This window comes from Pipistrellus kuhlii, unplaced genomic scaffold (genome assembly GCF_014108245.1).
Source record: "Pipistrellus kuhlii isolate mPipKuh1 unplaced genomic scaffold, mPipKuh1.p scaffold_m20_p_9, whole genome shotgun sequence".
Taxonomy (NCBI): Eukaryota; Metazoa; Chordata; class Mammalia; order Chiroptera; family Vespertilionidae; genus Pipistrellus; species Pipistrellus kuhlii.
In genome coordinates, this window is record NW_023425595.1 from 43,716,215 (window position 1) to 43,739,094 (window position 22,880).

A 22,880-nucleotide genomic window follows, 5' to 3' on the forward strand; every position below is an offset into this window, starting at 1 on the left:
TGTGTCTTCCAACTCTGCATTGCTCTGCATTCATTGCATTAATAAGTAGGGAGAAGTCAGGACCTTGAATTGACCTTTGCATAATACCCAGCAGGTGTATGTGTCCTTTTACTTCAAAACAAATAGCTCCCCTATGGATTGGGTAGAATGAAGAATGTTCCACTCCCAAACTTCATTTCAAGTCCACATGGAGCCCTGGGAAGATTTGCTTAAATCTCTCTTCAACCTGCAAATCTGAGAGTTGAGCCTAAAGTTATGGCAATATGATGTAGGAAAACATCGTTTTATGTAAGATAGCTTGCTTCACTATAGCTTGTTTTGACCATTTGTACTGCTCTGATTATCAGCCTAAAAGTTTCACCTTTAAAAAAATAATCATTTTGCAGAAATATTTCAATAGTTAATTAATATGCTACTTTATGTCTCAAAACATGTAATTTAATCATTGCACATTTTTGTTGTTGTAGGAGCAAAGATGGTTTGAAAGGATTCACATTCTCCGCACTTAGGTAAGGAGCATATTTTACTTTATGTTAAGAAGTAGTAACATAAAGTAACAACATTACTAAAAAGTAATGTTGTTATAGATAATTATAATATTTATTGACTCAATTTTTAAGTTGGATGTAATTTTAGAAGTCAAAAATGTGACGTTGTAAGTATTTCATTGAAAGCATAATTTATTAGATCTTCACCTAAATGGTCAGTCAGTCAGCATCTACTTTGGGACCTATTGTGTGCCTTATACCATGAGGCATTAGAAAATAATTACCAGAACTCTCTCCTCAGGTGGCTTAGAAAGACAGTTTCACATGAACAATTATTGGAATATTAAGTACTTAATGGTGTGGTACCAGATTATGAGGCTTTTTAAAAATATATATTTTATTGATTTTTTTATAGAGAGGAAGAGAGAGTGATAGAGAGTCAGAAATATCGATGAGAGAAAATCATCGATCAGCTGCCTCTTGCACACCCCTTTCCCCCCCACCCTCCCGGGGATATGCCCGCAACCAAGATACATGCCCTTGACTGGAATCGAACCTGGAACCTTTCAGTCCGCAGGCCGACGCTCTATCCACTGAGCCAAACTGGTTTTGGCAGATTATGGGCTTTTTTAAGGTAGGACTCAAGCTTTGTCAAATATCTTATAGGCCATCACTTGCCACAGTAATTGAAACATGGTGGACATTCACTGTGGAAATGTTGTCTAAAATTAGCATTGTATTTTGTAGTTCACCATGTACTTTCACATAGGATTAGAAAACTAAATTTTCACAATAATTCTGAGATGGTATTTTTATGCCCTTGTGACATGATGAAAAATCTGAGGTTTAGAATGTTTGACTAATTTAATTAACATCACACGGTGGTTATATATACTAATTCCAAACCCAGTGCTCTTCCAGTTTATGTCATAAATGTTGCCTTTTTTCTTCTTCAAAGTACATACAGCAAATGCTTAGTGAAGGTTAGTAGTGTGGTATTTACTGCAAATATGGGAGGGAAGCATTAGGGTAAGCTTCCATCCTAGGAGAAACTTATATGATTGTCTCAGCAGATTATTTTGAGGGTCAAATGAGCTAATGTAGGAAATGTGTTTATAATTATATGCATGACACATAGTGCTCAAAACATTGGTTATTATTATTTAAATTTTATTTATCTATCAGTTATAGTTGACATGCAATATTAGTTTCAGGTTTATAACATAGTGACTAGAGGTTTGGTGCATGAAATTCGTGCGGGGGGGTGGGGTGGGGGGGTTCTTCAGCTCAGCCTGTACCCTCTCCAATCTGGCACCTCTTGGGGGATATCCGACTGCTCATTTACTGGGATCCCAGTACTGGGATTGGGCCTAAACGGGAAGTCGGACATCCCTCTCACAATCCATGACTGCTGGCTTCCAACTGCTCACCTGCCTGCCTTCCTGATTTTTCTAACTGCTTCTGCCTGCCAACCTGATCACCCCCTAACCACTCCCCTGCCAGCCTGACTGATGCCTAACTGCTCTCCTGCCAGCCTAATTGCCCCTAACTGCCCTCCTCTGCAGACCTGGTCACCCCTAAATGCCCTTTCCTGCCAGCCTGGTCACCCCTACTGCCCTCCCCTGCCAACCCAGTCACCCCTAACTGCCCTCCCCTGTCAGCCTCATCTTCCTTAACTGCTCTCCTCTGCTGGTCTGGTGTTATCCCCCCCACCCCAACTGCCCTCCCCTGCAGGCCTGGATCTCCCCCCAAACTTCACTCCTCTGCAGGCCTGGTCACCCCCAACTTCCCTCTCCTGTAGGCCTAATCCTCCCCAACTGCCCTCCCTTGCAGGCCAGGTCCCCCCTAACTACTCTCCCCTGCAGGCCTGGGTCCCCCCCAACTGCCCTTCCCTGTAGGCCTGGTCACCCCCAACTTCTCTCCTCTGCCAGCCTGGTCACCCCAAACTGCCCTCCCCTGCATGCTTGATTTCCCCCAACTGCCTTCTCTTGCAGGCCTGGGTCCCCCCCAACTGCCCTTCCCTGCAGGCCTGGTCACCCCCAACTGTCCTCCCCTGCAGGTCTAGTCCCCTCCAACTGTTCTTCCCTGCAGGCCTGGATCCCCCCACCTGCTCCCCACCCTACTGTCCTGATCTCCCACAACTGACCCCCCACTGATGGCCTGCTCATCCCCAACTGGCCCCCCTGCTGGTCTGCTTACTCCCAATGGCCCCTGCCATCCCATTTTGGCCTGATCACCTCCACCCTTCCCCCAAAGGTCCCAGCCCCTCCTTTTTTTCCTCTCTCCCTCCCTCTCTCCCTCCCTCCTTTCTTCTTTTCTTTCCTTCCCTCCCTCCCTCCCTCCCTCCCTCCCTCCCTCCCTCCCTCCCTCCCTCCCTCCCTCCCTTCCTTCCTTCCTTTCTTCCTTCCTTCCTTCAATGCCTCCTTGAGCGGAGGCCAGGGCTGCCTGGAAACTTGCCTTCCTCTATTGCGGGGGCAATTCAAGCCTCCTGCTCAGCTCCAGCTCCATGGGCACCGCCATTTTTGTTGAGATTTATTTATCTTCTATAATTGAAACTTTGTAGCTTTGAGCGGAGGCCAGGGCCAGCCAGGGCGGGAAGCTTGGCTTCCCTCAATGCTGAGGCAACCCAAGCTTCCTGCTTGCTCCAGCTCCATGGCCAGCCACCATCCTTGGTTGGGTTAATTTGCATACTCACTCCTGATTGGCTGGTGAGTATGGCTTGTGGGTATAGCCCAGTGATGGTTAATTTGCATGTTTCTCTTTTATTAGTATAGATTATACAGTTATGTAACTTACAGTGTTATCATCTAGATAAGTCTAGTACCCGTCTGACATCATACATCATTATTAAAATATTAGAGGCCCAGTGCATGAAATTCATGCACTCAGGGTAGGGGGGTCCCCCAGCCTGGCCTGTGCCCTGTCACAGTGCAGGAGCCCCACAATTGATCACCCCAAATAGGTAGGCTCTGCCCACCCATCTGGGTCTCCTCAATGGATTGCCCCAAAGAGATAGGCCAGAGCCAGAGGTCCCACCTCCAGGCCAGGTGGAGTCAGGAGGCTGGACCCCCAGACTCTCCCAGGCAGACCTTGCCACATGGAGCCAGGGCCCCCAGGCAGGCCTCGCCACATGGAGCTGGGGGACCGCCAGGCAGGCCTTGCCTTGTGGAGGCTCTGGGCCGCGCTTGCAGCATCAAGCCCAGCCCCATCCACCTACGTGCACCTGCCGTGCATGCAGCCATCTTGTGACAGCATGAGGGCATCACAGTGTGACGACTACATAGGCTTTTATTAGTAAGGATTATTGACTATATTCCTATGCTATACTTCACCTCCTGGTTACTGTTTGTATAACTGGCAACTTGTACTTGTTAATCCCTTCACCCAGTCCTTAATTTCTTTCCCATCTGGCAACCATCAGTTTGTTCTCAGTATCTATTTGTTTGTTTATTCACTTATTTATTTATTTTTTTTAGATTTTACACGTGAGTGAAATCATATAGTATTTGTCTTTCTCTAAATTATTTTACTTAGCATAATATTCTGTAATTCCATCTATGTTGTTGCAACTGGCAAGATTTCATTCTTTTTTTATGGCTAATATATATATATATATATATATATATATATATATATATATATTTATACACACACACACAAATATTTTGATGGAGCAGTATTTTTATATGTATGTATATATACATATATACATATATAACATCTTGATTGGTGAACATTTTGGCTATTGTAAATAATGCTACATTGAACTTAGGGGGTGCATATATGTTTTTTTATTTTTTATTTTATTTCTTTTAAATATATTTTATTGATATTTTATGGAGAGGAGGAAGGGAGAGAGCTAGAGAGCTAGAAACATCGATGAGAGAGAAACATCCACCAGCTGCCTCTTGCACACCCCGTACCGGGGATGTGCCCGCAACCAATGTACATGCCCTTGACCGGAATCGAACCTGGGACCTTTCAGTCCTCAGACCGACGCTCTACCACTGAGCCAAACTGGTTTCGGCTAGGGGGTGCATATATCTTTTTAAAGTAGTGTTATGAATTCCTTTGGATAAATACCTGGATGTGGATTTTCTGAGTCATATGGTAGTTCTACTTTAATTTTTTGAGGAACCTCTATACTGTTTTCTATAGTGGCTGCACCAATTTGAAATCCCACCAATAATGTATGAGGGTTCTGTTTTTGCCACATTCTCATCCACACCTGTTTGTTGATTTATTTATTTATTTTATTATTTTTTTAATTTTTTTATTAAATATTATCTCTGTACATATACCATTGCCCCCCCTCCCATACATGTTTGTTGATTTATTGATGGTAGCCATTCTGATAGGTGTGAGGTGATATTTGATTGTGGTTTTAATCTGCATTTCTCTGATGATTAGTGATATTGACAGTCTTTTTATATATACAATATATTAGAGGTCCAGTGCATGAAACTCATGCAAGGTGAGGGTGTCCCTCAGCCCGGCCTGCACCCTCTCCAATCTGGGACCCCTTGGGGGATGTCGGACTGCCGGGTTAGGCCTGATCCTGGCAATCGGACATTCCTCTCTCAATCCAGGACCGCTGGCTCCTAACCACTTGCCTGCCTGCCAGCCTGATAGCCCCTAACCACCTCTTCCTGCATGCTTGATCGCCCCCAACTGCCTTCCCCTGCCGGCCTGATCACCACCTAACTGCTTGCTCCCCGTGCCAGCCTGATTGCCTCCTAACTGCTTGTTCCCCAACGCCAGCCTGATCTCGCCCCTAACCACCTCTGCCTTGGCTCCTGCCCCCATGGCTTTGTTCGGAAGAAGGCAGGATACCCGGAAGATGTCCAGTCAACCCGTTCTAATTAGCATACTGTTCTTTTATTAGTATAGATTGGCCGTCTAAATGTCTCCTTTGGAGAAATATCTATTCAGATCCTTTGCCCATTTTTAAAACAGACTGCTTTCTTTTTGGTATTAAGTTGTATGAGTTCTGTATATAGTTTGATTATTAACCCATTGTTAGATGTATCATTGGCAAATATCTTCTCCTACTCAGTAGGTTATCATTTCATTTTGTTGTTGGTTTCCTTCCCTATATAAAAACTCTTTAGTTTGATATAGATCTATTTGGTTATTTATTTTTCTTTTGTTTCCCTTGCCTGAGAGATATACAAAAATAGTATTACTAAAAATGATGTCAAAGAGTTTACTGCCTATGTGTTCTTCTAGAAGTTTGGGTCTTCAGAATAAGTATTTAATCTATTTTGGGATTATTCTTGTATATGGTATAAGAAAGTGGTCCAGTTTCATTTCTTTGCATGTTTCTGTCCAGTTTTCCCCACACCATTTATTAAAGATACTGTCTTTACCCCATTGTATATTCTTGCTTTCTTTGTCATAGATTAATTCCATATAGACATGAGTTTATTTTGTGTTCTCTATTCTATTCCATTGATCTATGTGTCTCTGTTTATGCCAATCATGCTTTTTGATTACTATAGCCTTGTAATATAGTTTCGTATCAGGTTACATACCTTCAAATGTGTTCTTTTTCAAGATTGCTTTAGATATTAGCCATACTATGTCCTTTGATTGAAGCAGTTAGTCTGCTTACATTTAGTGTAATTATTGATAGGTATTATTTTATGACTGTTTGTATTTCTTCTCTGTTTCTTATTACTTTGCTCTCTTTTCTTGTATGTTGTTGACTTTGTGTAGTGTCATATTTGGATTTCTTTTTATTTCTTATAGATTTTTTGGTTTGTCGTTACCACGTGCTTCATATATACCAAGCTATGTTTATAGCTGTCTACTTCAAGTACCTAAGTTCAAACACATTCTAAAATCTCTATAATTTTTACTTATCCCCTCCACATTTATGTTTTTACTTATTGTATATGTATTTGTGTGTATTCCATAATTTATTGTTGTAATTACTCATCATCTTTCTACTTTCGTCTTTTAACCTTTGTACTAGCTTTATAGTTGGTTGATCCACTGCTTTTACTATTGTATTTACCTTTGTGAGAATTTTTTCCTTATTCATAGTTTTAATCTTTTTTTATTTAAAGTAGTGCCTTTAACATTTTCTGTACTTCTGGGTTAGTGGTGAGCTTTTTCTTGTCTGAGAGCTCTTTATCTCTCCTTCTATTCTAAATGATAGCCTTACTAAGTAAAATAATCTTGGATGTAGATCTTTGCTTTTCATCACTTTGTATTGTTTGTGCCAGTGTCTTCTGGCCTGCAGAGTTTCTATTGAGAAATCAGTTCACAGTCCTGTGGAAGCTGCCTTATATATACATAATTAACTGCTTTTCTGTCACTACTTTTATGATTCTCTACTTATCTTTCACCCTCAGCATTTTAATTATGCTGTGTCTTGTGTGGGATTCTTCAGTTCACCATGTTTGTGACTCTCTGTGTTTTCTGGACTTGTATGTCTATTTCCATCACCAGGTTAGGGGAGCTTTCAGTCATTATTTCTTCAAAAAAAAGTTTCCTTCCTTTGCTCTCTTTTCTCCTGATATCCTTATGATGCAAATATTGGAATGCTTGATGTTGTACCAAGGGTCCCTTAAACTATTTTTTTTTTAATGTGCTGTTCTGATAGAGTGTTTTCTGCTACCTTGTCTTCCAGATTGCTCATTTGATAAACTACTTCATCTAATCTGCTCTTGATTCCCTCTAATATATTCTTCATTTCGAACTGATTTTTTTTTTAAATGTTTCATGTCTCTTTTTGACATTCTCAATAAATTCATCTACTACTATTACCCTACCTTCCTTGAGCATCTTTATGACCAGTGTTTTGCATCTGGTAGATTGTCTCTATTTTGTTTAGTTCCTTTTCTGAAGTTTTTCTCATGTTCTGTTCTCTCATTTTGGAACATGTTTCTTTGTCTCTACATTTTGGGTGACTAGCCATGTTTGTTTCTATGTACTAGGTAGATCAGCTATGTCTTCCACTCTTGGCAGAGTGGCCTTATGTAGTAGGTATTCTGTGAGACTCAGTGTGTAGTGTCCCTGATCATCTCTGGCAGGTGGTTCAGGTGGTCTCAGGTGTTGTGTGTGCCTTCCTGTTGTAGGTGAGCCTTGAATGGGATATCAGTGGGTGGGATTGTATCGCAGGCTGACTGGCAGACCATCCCACAGAGCAGCAGTTGCTTTAGTGGGACTCTGGTGCCAGCCAAGTCTGCCTTTTGGGTGTGTTGTTTGTGGACCTGGTTGGGTGCTGCTGTGGTGTAATTTGAAGCAGGCCAGTGGGTTTGTTGATTCTGGAGGCTCTTGGGAGAGGCTGTGGTATAGGCCAAAGTCAGTTACTCCTGGCTTGAACTGACTAGTGGGAGCTACAAACTGATCTGTGATTTGTTGCTGCTTTTGCTAAACTTAGAGGTGTTTGGAAGAGGTTGTGCTGTGAACCAAGACTGGTTGCCATTCTGGGCCCTGGACTCTTTAGTGGGCCCCATAATGTAAGCAGGGGCCAGCTGCCTTGTGCTGGTTTTTTGGCCATTTACTTGATGTTATGTTCAGGCCAACACTGGACACAGCTTATGTCAGGCTTGAGGCCACTTGATGGAAATTGCAATGTATATTGAGACCACTTACCCCTTATACTAGACTTGGGGCTGCTTTGCAAGAGGTGCAGGGCACACCAAGCCCAGCTGCTACTTGTTTGGGGTTTGTGGATCTTTGAGAGATCTTAGGAAAGTCTATAGTGGGGCTTAAGCAGCCTACTTAAGCAACTTGGGTCAGGAGTGTGTATATACTATATATGACCTTATACGGCACTGCAGCTACTTAAAGTGACATTAAATATAAATTTACACTAAAAAATGAGAAACACATTAAATTGTAACTAATAAGTTTTAGAGATAAAATAAATTTTTATCATTAACTAGTTGATCCAAGTTAATAGTTCATCTGCTTCTTCGTTTGAAAAAACTTTGTAATAGCTTAAAAAGGTGGTGACTTAATTTAAAAGGGTGCTTTATAAAAGTGCTATGTTATATTTTACTTGGTTAATTTAATTTTTAAAAAACCTGTATTGTCAAACAACTATTGACATTTTTTGAGTATTCAGATTTCAAAAGCCAATTTTTAACTTTTAATACATTGATTAGATTTGACATATATTGTGAAAAATATTTCAAATGATAAGGTACTTTCCATATTTTATTTATATATAAACAAAATCAGTTTATTTTCTCATTGATATTTTTTTTTTTAATGTCTCACATTGTGCTTTTTTCTTTAGGTTCATTGTAGGGAAGGAAGAAATTCCCACACATTCTTATTCACCAGAGATAGCATACGCAAAAGTGGAACAAAAGACAGAGAAACAGGAGGAAAAATCTCGAGGAATGAATATAATTGCTCTAGTCAGGAAGCTTGTGGATTCAATGTGAGTTCTTTATATTGGCATTTTAGCACACTTTGTCTTGACTTATATAATATTATTACTATGCTAAGGTATTTTTGTGTTTGTTTTTCAATTTTGATGATTTTTTTTTACCAGAAATTGTGCAGAATTTTATAAAAGGCACATGGTGGCAAGTGAATGTTATTAATATTTCTGTCACGACTATAGATAACCATATGCCTTTAAAATAGGTTACATGAAATTGAAATGCTTTTCTATTGCAAACTAGGCAGAGTTGCAGAAGGCTAGAATAGGGAACTTTAAGAACAATTACCATGGACTAATCAAAATGTGCCAAGTGTGGAAAGGAGAAAGAAAAGTTCTGAGAGAGATTTAAGACAATGCAGGAAAAATACGGAGCAAGCCTTAAGTAAAGGCTATTTGGAAGAGTGGAAATTTTTAGGGTTTTAAAGAAAAATAAATCTTTAATTGTATTTTATACAAAGAAGTCTATGTTTCATACAAAGTAAACCTTGATTTGTACTTCAAGTGTAAATATTTAAGAAAGTAAATTTAATAGTTTAAAATTAAGCCAGCTGATTAAAATAATATTGGTAGTGATGTTTTAGAGAATATGACATGAGAAGGCAATATAGAAAGTCAGGGGAGAGGGGTCAGTTAAGGAAATCTGAGGCTCTTTAAGGAATTGGAAGACTTACATTTGGCTCTCATTTTGCCCCTGCTGGTTGTATCCCAAAGTCTTCATGGGTTAACCAGGGTCAATAGTCTCTATTAAGGAGTGTTGTGTGCATTAAATGAAATAACATATGACTTGACTCACATACATGAGCACAAAGCAGGTGCTCAAAATGTTTACTGAATTTAAAGACTGTCTCTTCATTTTGGCATACATCACATACAGAAGCTAAGAGAACAAAAAGGAATAGTAGATGGCAGGAATAATTTTGGTAGTGATCTTAATAAGATCAAGAATTTGCTTAATAGCAAGTTCAAAATGGTTATGAGTTACCTTAGTGGAGAGAAGGGAGAAGGGCTTCCTCTTAGGACATCACTTCAGCAGGAATCCTAGGGGAATGCAGAAAATGTGTCCTGTGGGGGATGATGCCATGGTCAGAACTGATCAGGTCATGGCAGAACTTGTCAAGTAGCCTCAGGGAGTGCACTGCTATGAGAGCAGATGCAGGATAATACAGAAGCAGAGCAGAAAATGCAGGGCCTGGGCAGTCCAGAACTTAGGAAGCCATTTTAATGAAAGCATAAGGAAAGAGTAAATGACAGTACGGTTGGTATCAGAATTTAACTGCACTAGCAGAGAGAGTTTAATAACTTCTGTTGTAGCTCTGGTAGCAATGGCTGAGAAATGTCTTTGAGAGGACACTTAGCTGTATGAAGAGTGATGGTTTCCATAAGGCACTTCTTCTCTGATTCATGCCCCCAGCTTTAATCACTCAGCAACTTCACATGACCAGATATGTTCTGTCATCCTAATGATATAAGGGCTGTGGTCCATGTGAACCATTGCTGTCACCCTTGAGTAGAAAAGGCTGTCTGTAAACTCCAGCCATAGAGAAGAATTGGATTTCAGAAAAAGTCTTACTAATCAATTTGCAAATGGAACTACATACATGTGGAGCCAGAATATCGCTCTACAAGTAATTGTTATAAGCAGGAAAGAGTGAGTGTGTTCCAGCCATGAAGCCAATTCATTACCCACCATCTGAAAGAGTTATAAAAACTGCTCTTCAAAGAGAAAGGGGGATAGCTAAACCTTCGTTAGATGTCTTACTTATTTTTTTATGCCCAGAGTAAATAAATGGTGCAGGAGTCAGCACACAAAAAAATCACAATGAGTGTGTCTTGAACAGTAGTCCTCCCAGCAGAAATGTTTATTAAGTACTCAAGGACTAAGTGCTTTAAGGTTAGATCACAAATAACCTACTTTTGAATTCCCCACAATCTATATCTATATTTATTTTAAAAACTGAATTTTGAATTCCAATACTGTATCATGTTTCTTTTCCAGATGTTTTCTCTCAAATATAATTAAGTATAAATTCCTGTAACTTGAACACATTCTCATTATGATTTTTGCTCAAGTGCTGACTTCATGGATGATTTATGGCCATTATATTCTTTAAGTGATTTAAAGCTTCCAAAAGATCTGGCAGAGTAAAGAGATATATATATATGCATATTTTTAATATTTAGTCACAGATATTTACCACTGTGGTTTTTCTGTTCCACATTAAAATGTTTTGACTATAGTCACGTATTTTATATAATGTGTCAAATGGTGAGCAGCAAAGGAAAAGAATCTCTTATCTTGCTTCTGTATGTCCTAAGAAACCAAAAGATGAACACATTTAGAAACAAGTAGGTAATGATTTCTACCTTTTTGGTTAGAGAGGTTTAAGCATATCTGTACACACACACACACACACACACACACACACACATTTTAATTATAATTAGTGTTTTGCTTTAATTTCAGATGTAAGCATGGACCAAGGCATAGATGTTGCAAACACTATGAAGATAATTGCATCTCTTATTGCATTAAAGTAAGTATATAAAAGTATCTTTCAATTTCTATATTTCTAAATTAAATATAGAAGTAATTTACTTATTAAAATATAATTTCAAAGTAAATTGAAACGTTGACAATACTTCCTGTCATTCTTTGCATGTGACTTGAAGAATAAGAATTTTGTGAGATATAGTAACAATTTAGCTTAATATTCACTTACCAGATCTTTAGTTAAATAATTTTAAATTTTGCTTATTTAGAAGACAGGGTGAAACAACAAAGGCAAGGCCCCTGGACTGTGTTGTGTGCTGGCAGATCAGCAGTCACCCATGCACACTGCATAGTCTGGTACAGTAGCGTTAGATTTTGGACTTGTAAAGCTGCTACATTTTTTTAGGCATGGAGTAACTGGAGCATGTCCACAGTTGCTCTGCATTAAGCAAGTTAACTGTGCCCACTGGCATAAATTCCTTGATCCCTAATATATTAGTAACTCTCCCTACCCACCCCCACCCGTGCCTGCCGTCTCCCATCACCACTCACTCTGGGAAGGAAGTTATTTTCCTTACAGTTAGTCTGGCACAGATGGCACCACCTGCTGCTGCAAGTTCTCCAGTTTTGGATGGTGCTCTAACAATTCTGATGCCTTAAAAAGTGTATGATCTTTCTCACAACATCTGATCTGCACTCAGCTGCTAATAAGAGCAGAGTTGTGCAGCATCCTCAAAGACAGCCTCCTGATGGTCACTCAGAAGGGAGGGCCCATGTCTCATTAGTGCTTCTGGATGTGCGTGCCTGTGGCCCAGTTGCTGATAGTGGCATCAGCCCAAGCCAATACCTTACCCATGGAGTCCCCAAAGACATGGCCAGGTGTAAGAGCGATAGCGTCTTCTTTCAGTTGTGCAATGGTTTTTGACACTCTCCTTCCAAATCTGATTTTTTTGCTGCACTTTTAAAATGCCAAAAAAAAGAAAACAAAATAACACATCATTGCTGGCAGTCTCAGAGTCTGCCACTCTGCCATTCCCAGAGTTATTCTTCCCGCCAACCAGACACTGTTTCAAGGGGAGACCTTAGGGGAAAACTAAGAGAAGCATCTGATTCAATCAGAAGAACTTGGAAAAGTTGGGCAGAGGGTGGTAATACTAAAAATTAAATGACAAAATTAATGAGAATTACTAAGCAATGAAAAAAATGTAGTCTTTCTATCTAATGTGTACCACTATTATAAACTTGGTAATTTATGTGTAAGTTGGAGTATTTTGCCTATGAATATAAAATTTGGGTAAGGAATTTACAACACAAATGTAAAATATTTTGACAGAGCACCTCATTATTCCAAGGACTCAGTTACACACTTGTTAAATCATATCCCTGGGTAAATAATCAAATGAATTACATTCCTCTCAGCTCACTATACTCCATTCACACTAACTTTTGCCTGCATTCTCATACCTGCCAACCTCATTTTTGGCTTTGCTATCTAAGCTACCGGAAATGTTTTTCTCATGTTAGCTCCTCCTCTTTTGTGCCTACTTAAATGTCAAATCCTCGGTAGCCTTCCCTTACCAGTCAATCCTAGTGCCCTACTTCCTACAACACTTACTGCAATCTGTAATTATTTTTGTTTTATATACTTCCTTATTTTCTCTTCCTCTAACGAGCATGAAAGCCTCACTGAAGGCAAGGACTTTGTATCTTCTTCACTTTTCTCGCAGCATCTAGTGTAATGCTTAGCACATAAGAGGCAGCAGTGAATATCTCCTGAATACATAGAAGGGTGAATGGATAGACCCGATAGAGGAATGAATGGCCTCTTGAAAACCAGGTGAAAAGACTGAACATAAGTGCGATCCTTGAATCTTTAGATTAATATTATAAGGTTATCAAAGATAGAAGTGTGAACATTTCGTGTTTCAAACTAATACTAGGCAGTTTCAGTTAAGCAAATGCTTAATAATTTATACTAATTGGTTGGACAATTTAATTTTCATTTTTTAACCAGGTATTAGTTTCAGGTAAATTAACGAATGTTTCTTCATAGTAATTTTTTCCCCCCCCAAGAAAGAAGGCTGTTATCTGGAAGATATAGACCTGACCTCTGGCTCTTAGCAGCCAAGCACTGCTAAGATGTAGACATTTCCCCATTTCACCAGGGCCAGAGGAGAATGGGAGACCAATATTAAAATGTATTGTTTGAATCATGTATAAAATCCTACTCTTTTTTGATAACTTTTGTTTTGTGCTAATTGGCATTTTTCAGTCTCTCAGTGTTAAGTGACATCTAAACTTCATTTTCCCAAACACTGAAATGAAATTGACCATCACTAGTCCTCTCTCTGTTCCCTTTTGCACTATAGGGAAATAGTAGCAGGTAATACGAAGGAATGTTGGAAGCAAATATGGATTAGTAGCAGATTTGCTTTTACAGGTTGTGTGGAGTATACCTCAAAGCTACCATCCTCTAGAGATGTTTGAGCATAAATATAAACCTAGATATAACTACTTATATTTCTGGGAAGGTCTTTTAACTTGATCATTTAAATAGTTGATACCAAAGGTCTAATTACCTTTCTGTCAAAAGAATTGCTGCTCATACTGATGAGTAAGGAGTTGCCAAAAGGATTTGGTTTTGTTAACTTTCTTTTTTTTTTTTTTTAACTTCAATGCTTTTATTTCTAAAATTTAGACGTGGTTTAGGAATTAAAAATCCTGATTATTCTAAACAAATGTCAATTTTTGTGCATAGACAAGGTTGGCCAAATGCTTGTGAAACTTTTTTCTTTGTAAATCAAAGAAAGTGTATTTACTGCAGGTTTTGCCCTTGTTTTTAAGGTAATTGTTTTAAAATTGAGATTTTAACATTTAATTTTGAAAATGGCTGTTAAATATACTTGTGTCAGTTTTTTGGAATTCTGTTTTATTCTTAGACAGTGAAATTCAAATCTAGCAGACTTTAAAACTTGGTGGTAAATCAGAATTTCCTCCCCATTTTCTCCAGGGTTTCATCAGAATGTTTAGCGTGGGATACTTGATCCAGTGCTGCCTCCGAATTCCCTCTGCATTTAGGCATCTGTTTACAAAGCCATCAAGGCTGCTTTCTCTCTTCTACAATAAAGAAAATTTTCAGCTTGGAGCTTTTCTGGGCTCTTTTGTTAGTATATACAAGGTAAGGCTTTCAGAAGAGAAAAGAAAAATGGGAAATAAATAACATGGCTATTGTTAGTATGTGCCCCATGTCCTTAACTCATCTATCATTTTTTAAAATGCTTCTTTTTGTAGTATTCAAAGATGTATATAATATATTGGAAATTAAAGTTGGGGAAATTTCTTATTTTATAATGTTATTTATATGCTTGGAAGTACATACATACTTGCATTTATACATAATAATAAATATTTTCAGACTCACATTTTTTCCCCCAATAATGGAGACACTGAGAAAATACAAAATTTCTCACATTTCTAACATAAAACAATGACATTAATATGGTTGGTCTATTTGTTTTAAATTATTTTTAATGCCTGGTTTTAATTTAAACATATTTCAGACCCTCCTAGCTGATGACAACACTTAATAGAATCAGTATGATTTTCTGTTGTAACATATATATAGGCAATGACTTATTTTACTTTTCCACTCACTATTCCTACTACATTCTCTTACACCCCTTTTTGCATGTTCCTATAAATGTATCCATACATATATAAGCACATTCCTAAACACACATTAATGATACAGTACTCTACAATTTTAAATAATGGCCTTTTGTTTAATGAGAATTACTAATATATAAATAATATTTCTGGCACGTTATTAACCAGTTAAAATTTAGATTCTAAATCTAAATTCTAAATAAATGTGATAACTAAAGTCAGTCTGTATGCATACATCTGAAAAACATGTTAAAAGCAAAATTATTTCTGAAAAAAAATGGAATTCTGGCATTTTGGGTAAGATGGTTATGTACATATTTACTTATAAAAGGTGGATACTCACGTACTTTTTCATTCCTAATTCTAGTGTTTGTATTTATTCTTAACATAAACTTTTAAGTGCTTTCAGGTGGACTATCCAACACTTTTTGCTCATGTAGGTTATTCTCTACTAACTAACATATCTCAGAGCATATATATTTTTATTTCTGTTGCTATTTATTTGCTTAGGTAATACAAACTTATGATATTAAACTAAGAAAAATACAAGTGGGTCAGAAAACCTTTTAATAGAAAATATTCCTACAGTGTGTTCCAAAGCTGCATGTAATTTAAAAAATATTATCAGTGCCTTTAGAATCTTCATAAGAATGTAATCAGGAGAAAAACAAACAAGCTTATTTCTCCTGTGTCTTCTTGGTGAAGGGACCCTTTCTCCACTTTGTAATGTTCCTGTTTATCCCTGGTGATAATCCTGTCTATTTTGTCAGATAGTAATATAACTACTCCAATTTTCTTTTGATTATATTTGATAGTGTATTGTTTCTATCTTCTTATTTGAAATTTTCTGTTTTCATTTTAAAGGTTGGTTTCTTTTAGGCTGCAAATAGTTGGTTCTTTTTTTATCCAATTTGCTAATCTCTATCTTTTAACTGGTGAGTTTAGACTGTTTATACTTAATGTTTTTATTTGTTATGGCTGAGTTTGAATTTATCTTCTTGCCAGTTGTTTTGAATTTGTCCCATATTTTATTTTGTTCTTTCACTTTTTTTTATTTTCTATCTCCTGGATTTTTAAAAATATATTTTAATTTTTTAAATTTATTTTAATAGCTTTATGTATTCTGTCTGTACTGTATGCTTATTATTTATACCTCTTTTTAAAATGTAGTAATTTTCTTAGCATTTATAACAAATATTTTCAATATATTATACCACTTCATTATATGTAAGAATCTTACAACACCATAATCTTAATTTTTCCTTTCCATTTTTTTTGAGTGTGCTATACTTTTATCTTTTCATATGTTATAAACCCTACAACACAATGTTACTATTTTTGTTTTGTATAAGGAGTCAGAAAACTTTTTCTGTAAAGGGCCAGATAGTAAATATCTTAAGCTTTGTGGACTATATGGTCTCTGTCATGACTAGTACTCAAATGTCTTGTATGAAAGCAGCCAAAGACAATACATAAACGAATGAGCATGGCAGTATTCCAATAAAATTTTTATCACATTGTAATAACAATTGTGCTTTTTTATAAATTAGAATTTTATATAATTCTTACATGCCACAATATATTATTTTTTATTTGTTTTTATCCATTTAGAAGTAAAAAGACAATCTTAGCTCATGAACCATATAAAAGCGAATGGCAGGGCAGATTTAGCTAGTGAGCCTAATACATAATCTTCTGACTTCTGCTTTACACAGTTAATTCAGTTTTACAGCAGTTAAACATTTGCCTTCAATTTACCATTTCAGGAGCTCTTCATTTCTTTTTGCAGATCTAATTTTTTATCTGATATCAGATTCCTTCTGCATGCAGAACTACCTCGGTAACATTTCAGCTTCTGTCTGTCTGAGAAAGTCTTTTTAACCTTCAAACTGAAAAATATTATTTCTGGGTATAGAATTCTGGCTTGATAGATTTGTATTGTAGTTTATCCAGCTTTCTCTCCTTGTTAGAGTGGGATTGATACTTTCCCCAGTATTCTGCATGTAACCAAAGTAGAACTTACATGCATTTTTTTTCCCCTAGAAATGAAACAACTGAAGTCATGTATTTTCTTTTTGACACAGGGTACTAGTTGCTTCCTGCGCTGGGTCAGAAACCTGGATGATGAACTGCATGCTATTATAGCTGGTAAAGCAATGATTAAAAAAGAATCATTATTGTATCGATCAGTAATAGGACTGAATCAGGAATAGTTTCCAAATTTATCTGACCTCTTTGTATCTCCTTTCTCTGTAATACAATCCCTATTGCACTAGTCTAAACATTTTGTATCTGTGAAGTTTAATTATCAAGGCACTCTTGCCATCTGGTGTTTTGAGTTCACAATATATCTGCCCTCTAACAGGCCAGAAATCCTAGGGAATGTGTCACAAAAGAACATGAAATCTTAAAATATTATAGGAGTGATTATGGTACTATTTTAAATGCAATTAGATTTCTTAAAATATTCTGTTTTTACTAACGGTAAGTGACATATTTTAATGATTTTTATTATTTTTTAAGCATGTAAATAATTTTATAAATACTAAAGAAAGTTTCCTACAAGTGCATTGTATGTATTATTTAAGTTGAGTAGACCATTTTTGGGGGGGTATTTATTGGTAGTTTTCCTACTATTAGAATTCCAGGTCTCCTCCCACCTTGGTTTTCCATTTATAGAATGAAGACAATAATATGAAAAGAAGTGTGATGATAGCACTAAAAATAATTTGAGCAGTTAGGAGAACAGATGAGTAATTATTTTCATTTACAATTAGAAATGATACAAATAGCCTTTAAAAATTATTTTTGGCAAAATCACCACTGTTTTAAAGTTAAATTTGGAATGTGAAGTTTCTTATAATATATGTATCAAAACTGTGTGTCACTAACTCTGAGATCAATTTCTTAATTTAAAAATACAGGATAATAAGAACTCACCCATTTTAATGTTATTAAATATAGAATGCCCCTTATTTTGATGTAACAAGGCAGTGCTATAGATCAATTTTTTCCTACTTAAGCAAATTTAAATTTCCAAATGACTTAATAACAGATACTTTAAGGTCTGATGAGTTTTGCCTTATTTTTTCAGGATTTTTGGCAGGAGTATCAATGATGTTTTATAAAAGCACAACAATTTCCATGTATTTAGCTTCAAAATTGGTGGAGGTAAGCAAACATTTTTATCCATGTATAGTACCAAATTATACATAGCTGTTAAGTTGCTTTAGCAAAAAAATATATATTCTAATTTTTTTAAGTAAATTCTAATCCTATAAAAGTATTTAAACCAAATCAATTGCTCTGTATACTCTTCTTTCTTTGTATTATTTTTAAATATACACAAATGGAGAAAGAATAGTAATTAACCTTCATGCACCCATTACACAGCTTCAACATTAAAACATTTTGCTGAAACCGGTTTGGCTCAGTGGTAGAGCATCGGTCTGCAGACTGAAGGGTCTTGGGTTCGATTCCGGTCAAGGGCATGTACATTGGTTGCGGGCACATCCCCAATGGGGGTTGTGCAAGAGGCAGCTGGTCAATGTTTCTCTCTCATCGACATTTCTAGCTCTCTCTCTCTCCCTTCCTCCTCTCTGTAAAATATCAATAAAATATATTTTAAAACAAACAAACAAACAAAAAAACATTTGGCCAATCTCATTTCATCTATACCGCTCCAACCTCTCAACTACTGATTTATCACTTTTATTTTTAATAATGTTTTATTGTTTTATTTATTTATTTATTTATTTGTTTATTTATTATTTATTTATTTTGAGGGGTTGGGGAGAGGGAGAAACACAGATGTAAAAGAGACGCATTGATCAGCTGCCTCCTGCCCATCCCCTACTGGGGATTGGGCCCACAACCCAGACATGTGCCCCACTGGGAATCAAACCAGTGATCTTTTAGTGCATGGGATGATGCTCAGACAACTGAGTCACACTAAATAGGGCAAGTACTGATTTATTTTAAACCAAATCCTAGAGTCACTTTGTCTATGAGCAATTCAGGATAAATACTCCTGAAAGAATAAGGTCAACGGATAAGAACTACTTAAAAATAAATAAGTCAACAGTATCACCAAAATATAGCCACAATACCATTATCTTACATTAAGAAAAACCTAATAATTCTTTAATATTATCATACTCGTAGCCTGGTGCATGAAATTTGTGCACAGGGGAGGGGAGGGTTCCCTCTGCCCAGCCACCACCCTCTCCAATTGGGGACTCCCTGGGGATATCCAACCACTGGTTTAGGCCTGATCCTATTAGCATATTACCCTTTTAGTAGTATAGATAGATTATATAGGATAGGGTTGCTTAAATGGGGGTGCGGGGAAAGCCTTTTTCATCAGGAGGAGATGCTCTTGGCAGACAAAAATACATAATCCCTATATCTGGACTGATAGTCAGCCATATGTACTGGTCATTAAAAAATTGAACTGCTTTCTTACACTTTACACCAAACAGCTTTTGCCATTAAAACTCCACCTTAGGTTCTGCCTTCACAGTTCACCCAGAGTAGGTTCTGATTGGTTAGTTTCTATGCCATTCAACATCAAAATCTCTACCTCCTAGACAACCATTGGCTCCTCACACTTCACCCAGATTTGGTTATGATTGGTCGATTTTTATGCCAGTCAGTGTCAAAAGCTCTGCCTCTTAGGCAGCCATTGGCTCCTCACACTTCACCCAGATTTGGTTCTGGTTGGTCAGTTTCTATGCCAGTCATTGTCTGCAGGCCTATCAATGAACCTCATCAAAGAAGTGGGGCTGATCAGCCTCCCTAATGGAGGCCCAAGAGAAAGAGAGGCATGGCTGCTGGCCAGGCCTGGAACAAAAGGGACAAGAGCTGATTGGCAGCTGCCATGGAAGCTATGGATCAGACCCCGCTTCTCTCTCCAGGTCTCTCTTTGGGCCTGATCTGCAGCCCCATTGGTAATCAGTGCTGGGTCAGGGTGCCCTCAGCAGCAGCAGTCAGTGCTGGGCTGCCACTGACTTCTGGTTGGTCGAGCCTTCGATTGTTTTGGATGTTAAGGACCCTGGGTTTTTATATATTAGGATATCCCATTAGAAATTACATTTTCATTGATTGTCTCACAAAAGTTGTTTCTCAATACCTTTGTTTTAATCAAGATCCAAAAGTCTTTTTAGTTTATTATAGTTACCCACCCCTTCTTTTTAACCCTTACCATTTATTTGTTGAAGATGTAGGCAGTTAGTCCTATGGAATTTTACTGACAGCATTCTCACTGGTTGTGTTAACATGCTTCTTTAACTCTGTATTTCCTGTAAACTATTTTATCTAGAGGCTTAAGCAAATTAAGTTTCAATTCTTTTTTGAGGGTGAGAGTGGTGTGTTGCAGGCATACTCCATAGTGACTGTGCGAATTCCTATTGCTCACATTAGGAAGCACAAAAATGTCTGCTGTTTTTCCCTGTTGTGCTAAGGTTGATCAGTGGACTCAGTGTTGATAGAGCCAGCATAAGGTTCCCCATTAGACTGTACTTAGTTATTGTATCAGTCGTTATTGATAATGACCAAGAATTATTTAAGTGAGGGTTGCAAAATGGTCAAAATTGTGTGACCATTATGTGTGTGTTTTCTGTATTTAATAGTGGGAATTTTTCTGAAAAAGAACTTTCCCTTTTTAACTGTTTCAGTACTCTGAAATAGTTTGTTCACAAAGCCATAATAAAATGCCTGATTACTTCTCTTTATTTACCAGTGTTCAGAATAAGTTATTCCCTAGCATCCTGCAATGTTGACCCATGAGTTTTTATTTTCAAATGTTAATGAAGTCATGGATTTTAACATATTTGATTTGTTTCAACTCATTGTAGTCATTGGTCTCAGATGACCCTTATTTGGCTCTGAGAACTTCTTAAAATTGACTTCTGTTTCTTTTTGGCATAATACCAGTATCTGTGATAGCTTTCATGCTTTGTGGTAAAACTAGATATTCCAGGCTCATCTGGGACATTTCCTGATTGATAGAATCAATCAGTCTTTTCTCCAATAGCCTTAGTTTCTTTTGGTCAGAATTGTCATTCAGAGACTTTTGTGGGGTGCCAGAGGCTTTTTGCTCCCAGCCTAGCCATTGTTTCTTGGCCTTTCCAGTAAACAGAGCTAGAGAATCCTTCCTCCATCTCCTACCCCCCATCATTCTTTTTAGAAAAGGAGAAAGTAACTAAGAGCATAATTGACATTTCCAGTCAAAATTAAGATTGTACATTTTATTTAACTTGTTTGATTTTTAAAATTTTTATTTCACGGAAACTTTTTATCTTATGACATTTAGAGAACTTTACATTTGCTTTGAGAGAGAGAGGGTGGGGGGGAATGCTTTCTCAGTGCAGTCCATGCAATTGGAAGTCATTGGAGTGTTTAAAGCATGGAAATAACATGATTTAATTCACATTTTTAAGGCGAACATTCTGTTTGTTACATAGAAAGTGGATTACAGGCAAATCTGGAGCTGGGAAAATAAGACAGGAGATGCTAGTTTGTGTCAGGATAGTAGCAGAAGAAATTGAGAGAAGTACACATATTTAGCACATTTAGGAAGTAGAGTTGACAAATCTTGCTATTGGAGAGGAAAAGGGGAATGAGAGAGGAAAAATAACCCCTAGCTAGCAAAATACATTCTTTGACACTGGGGGAATCCATTATTGACACCTAGTTTGTAAAAAGTATGTTTTATAGCCGTTAACCTAAGTGGCAAGAGGTTTTTTAAGCCAAGCAATGGTATTGTTCTTTGTTCTCATTTCAGCAGCCCATATTTGATCTTGGCCAAAGAAGCTGGTATATGCAGGGTGCCTCTGAGAGCTCCTTCAAATATAGGAAATTAGCAATTTAAACTTATCAGGTCCTTTGTTGAATTTACTTACTATGGTATAATAGGCAATCGTTTCCCTCTGATTGGAGTTAATTTTATATTAAATTGCTGTAATGCTATATAATGAATATTTAATAAAAATCAGTTGTATAAGCAACTTTATTTATTCATTGAATATCTATCATATTCCAATTGCTATGCTATGTGCTGTTAGACATATAGAAATGTAGGATATAGTTCCCTTCCTTCAACTTAGAATCTAAGTTCAATAGATGTGTTTTATCATAAGAAATTAGGAACACAATTATTCCGTATATCAAAAGATAGCTGTTTCATATAACATTTCTATGATTCCATTTTACCATATCTGAATTTCATTTTCATCACTGTGAATATACCTTGTAAATGTATTGTCATGTTACTTTTAAAATAATGGTCAATGTTTATCTTGTTTCCTAAGTAGATCTATTTACTTAGGATTTTAAGTGGATTATAATTCTCTGCACATAACTTGCATATTGAAGTTAATTATATATTAAAATGCTGTATATTTATGAAAATTAAAATGAATACTAATTAAAATTCAACTATACAGATCAGTTTTTCATGGAAAAAATTACCTTATGTTATTTATTTTATGAGCTACTCATATCTTCTTGAACATCCCTCTACCCTTTTATAACATCATTCTCTTTTAAACTAGTTTTACTTTACTATTCCCATGTTCTGGAAAACCAGTTTCCATGAATTATTCTATGTTCTTTCCATATAAGTTAACAGGCTGTTCCCCATACATATTGTGTACTTGCACCCGCTTGTTAGCCCTGCTTTTTTTCCTCCTATCTAGCTGTTGATTCTATGCCTCTTATTAAAACTGGGGCCATAGACTAGTACTAGTCCATGAACTGTTTCCAGTGATGATAGGATAAGTAGAGACATTGAGAGTCAGCAATTGGACCCTTTTGTAGCCACTTGACA

The 22,880-nt window shown here is 37.1% G+C and overlaps 1 protein-coding gene across 2 annotated transcripts in view; it reads left to right on the top strand.

Moving 5' to 3' along the window:
- Nucleotides 1-22,880, top strand: part of TMEM135 (transmembrane protein 135) — a 192,861-nt gene that overhangs the window by 163,981 nt on the left and 6,000 nt on the right. For both annotated transcript variants that reach the window (XM_036426250.2, XM_036426249.2), the window contains 6 exons: nucleotides 468-509; nucleotides 8,743-8,889; nucleotides 11,360-11,429; nucleotides 14,397-14,564; nucleotides 17,137-17,200; nucleotides 18,147-18,223. In XM_036426250.2, coding sequence (XP_036282143.1) covers nucleotides 468-509; nucleotides 8,743-8,889; nucleotides 11,360-11,429; nucleotides 14,397-14,564; nucleotides 17,137-17,200; nucleotides 18,147-18,223 — 568 coding nt within the window. The remainder of the gene's footprint in view (nucleotides 1-467; nucleotides 510-8,742; nucleotides 8,890-11,359; nucleotides 11,430-14,396; nucleotides 14,565-17,136; nucleotides 17,201-18,146; nucleotides 18,224-22,880) is intronic.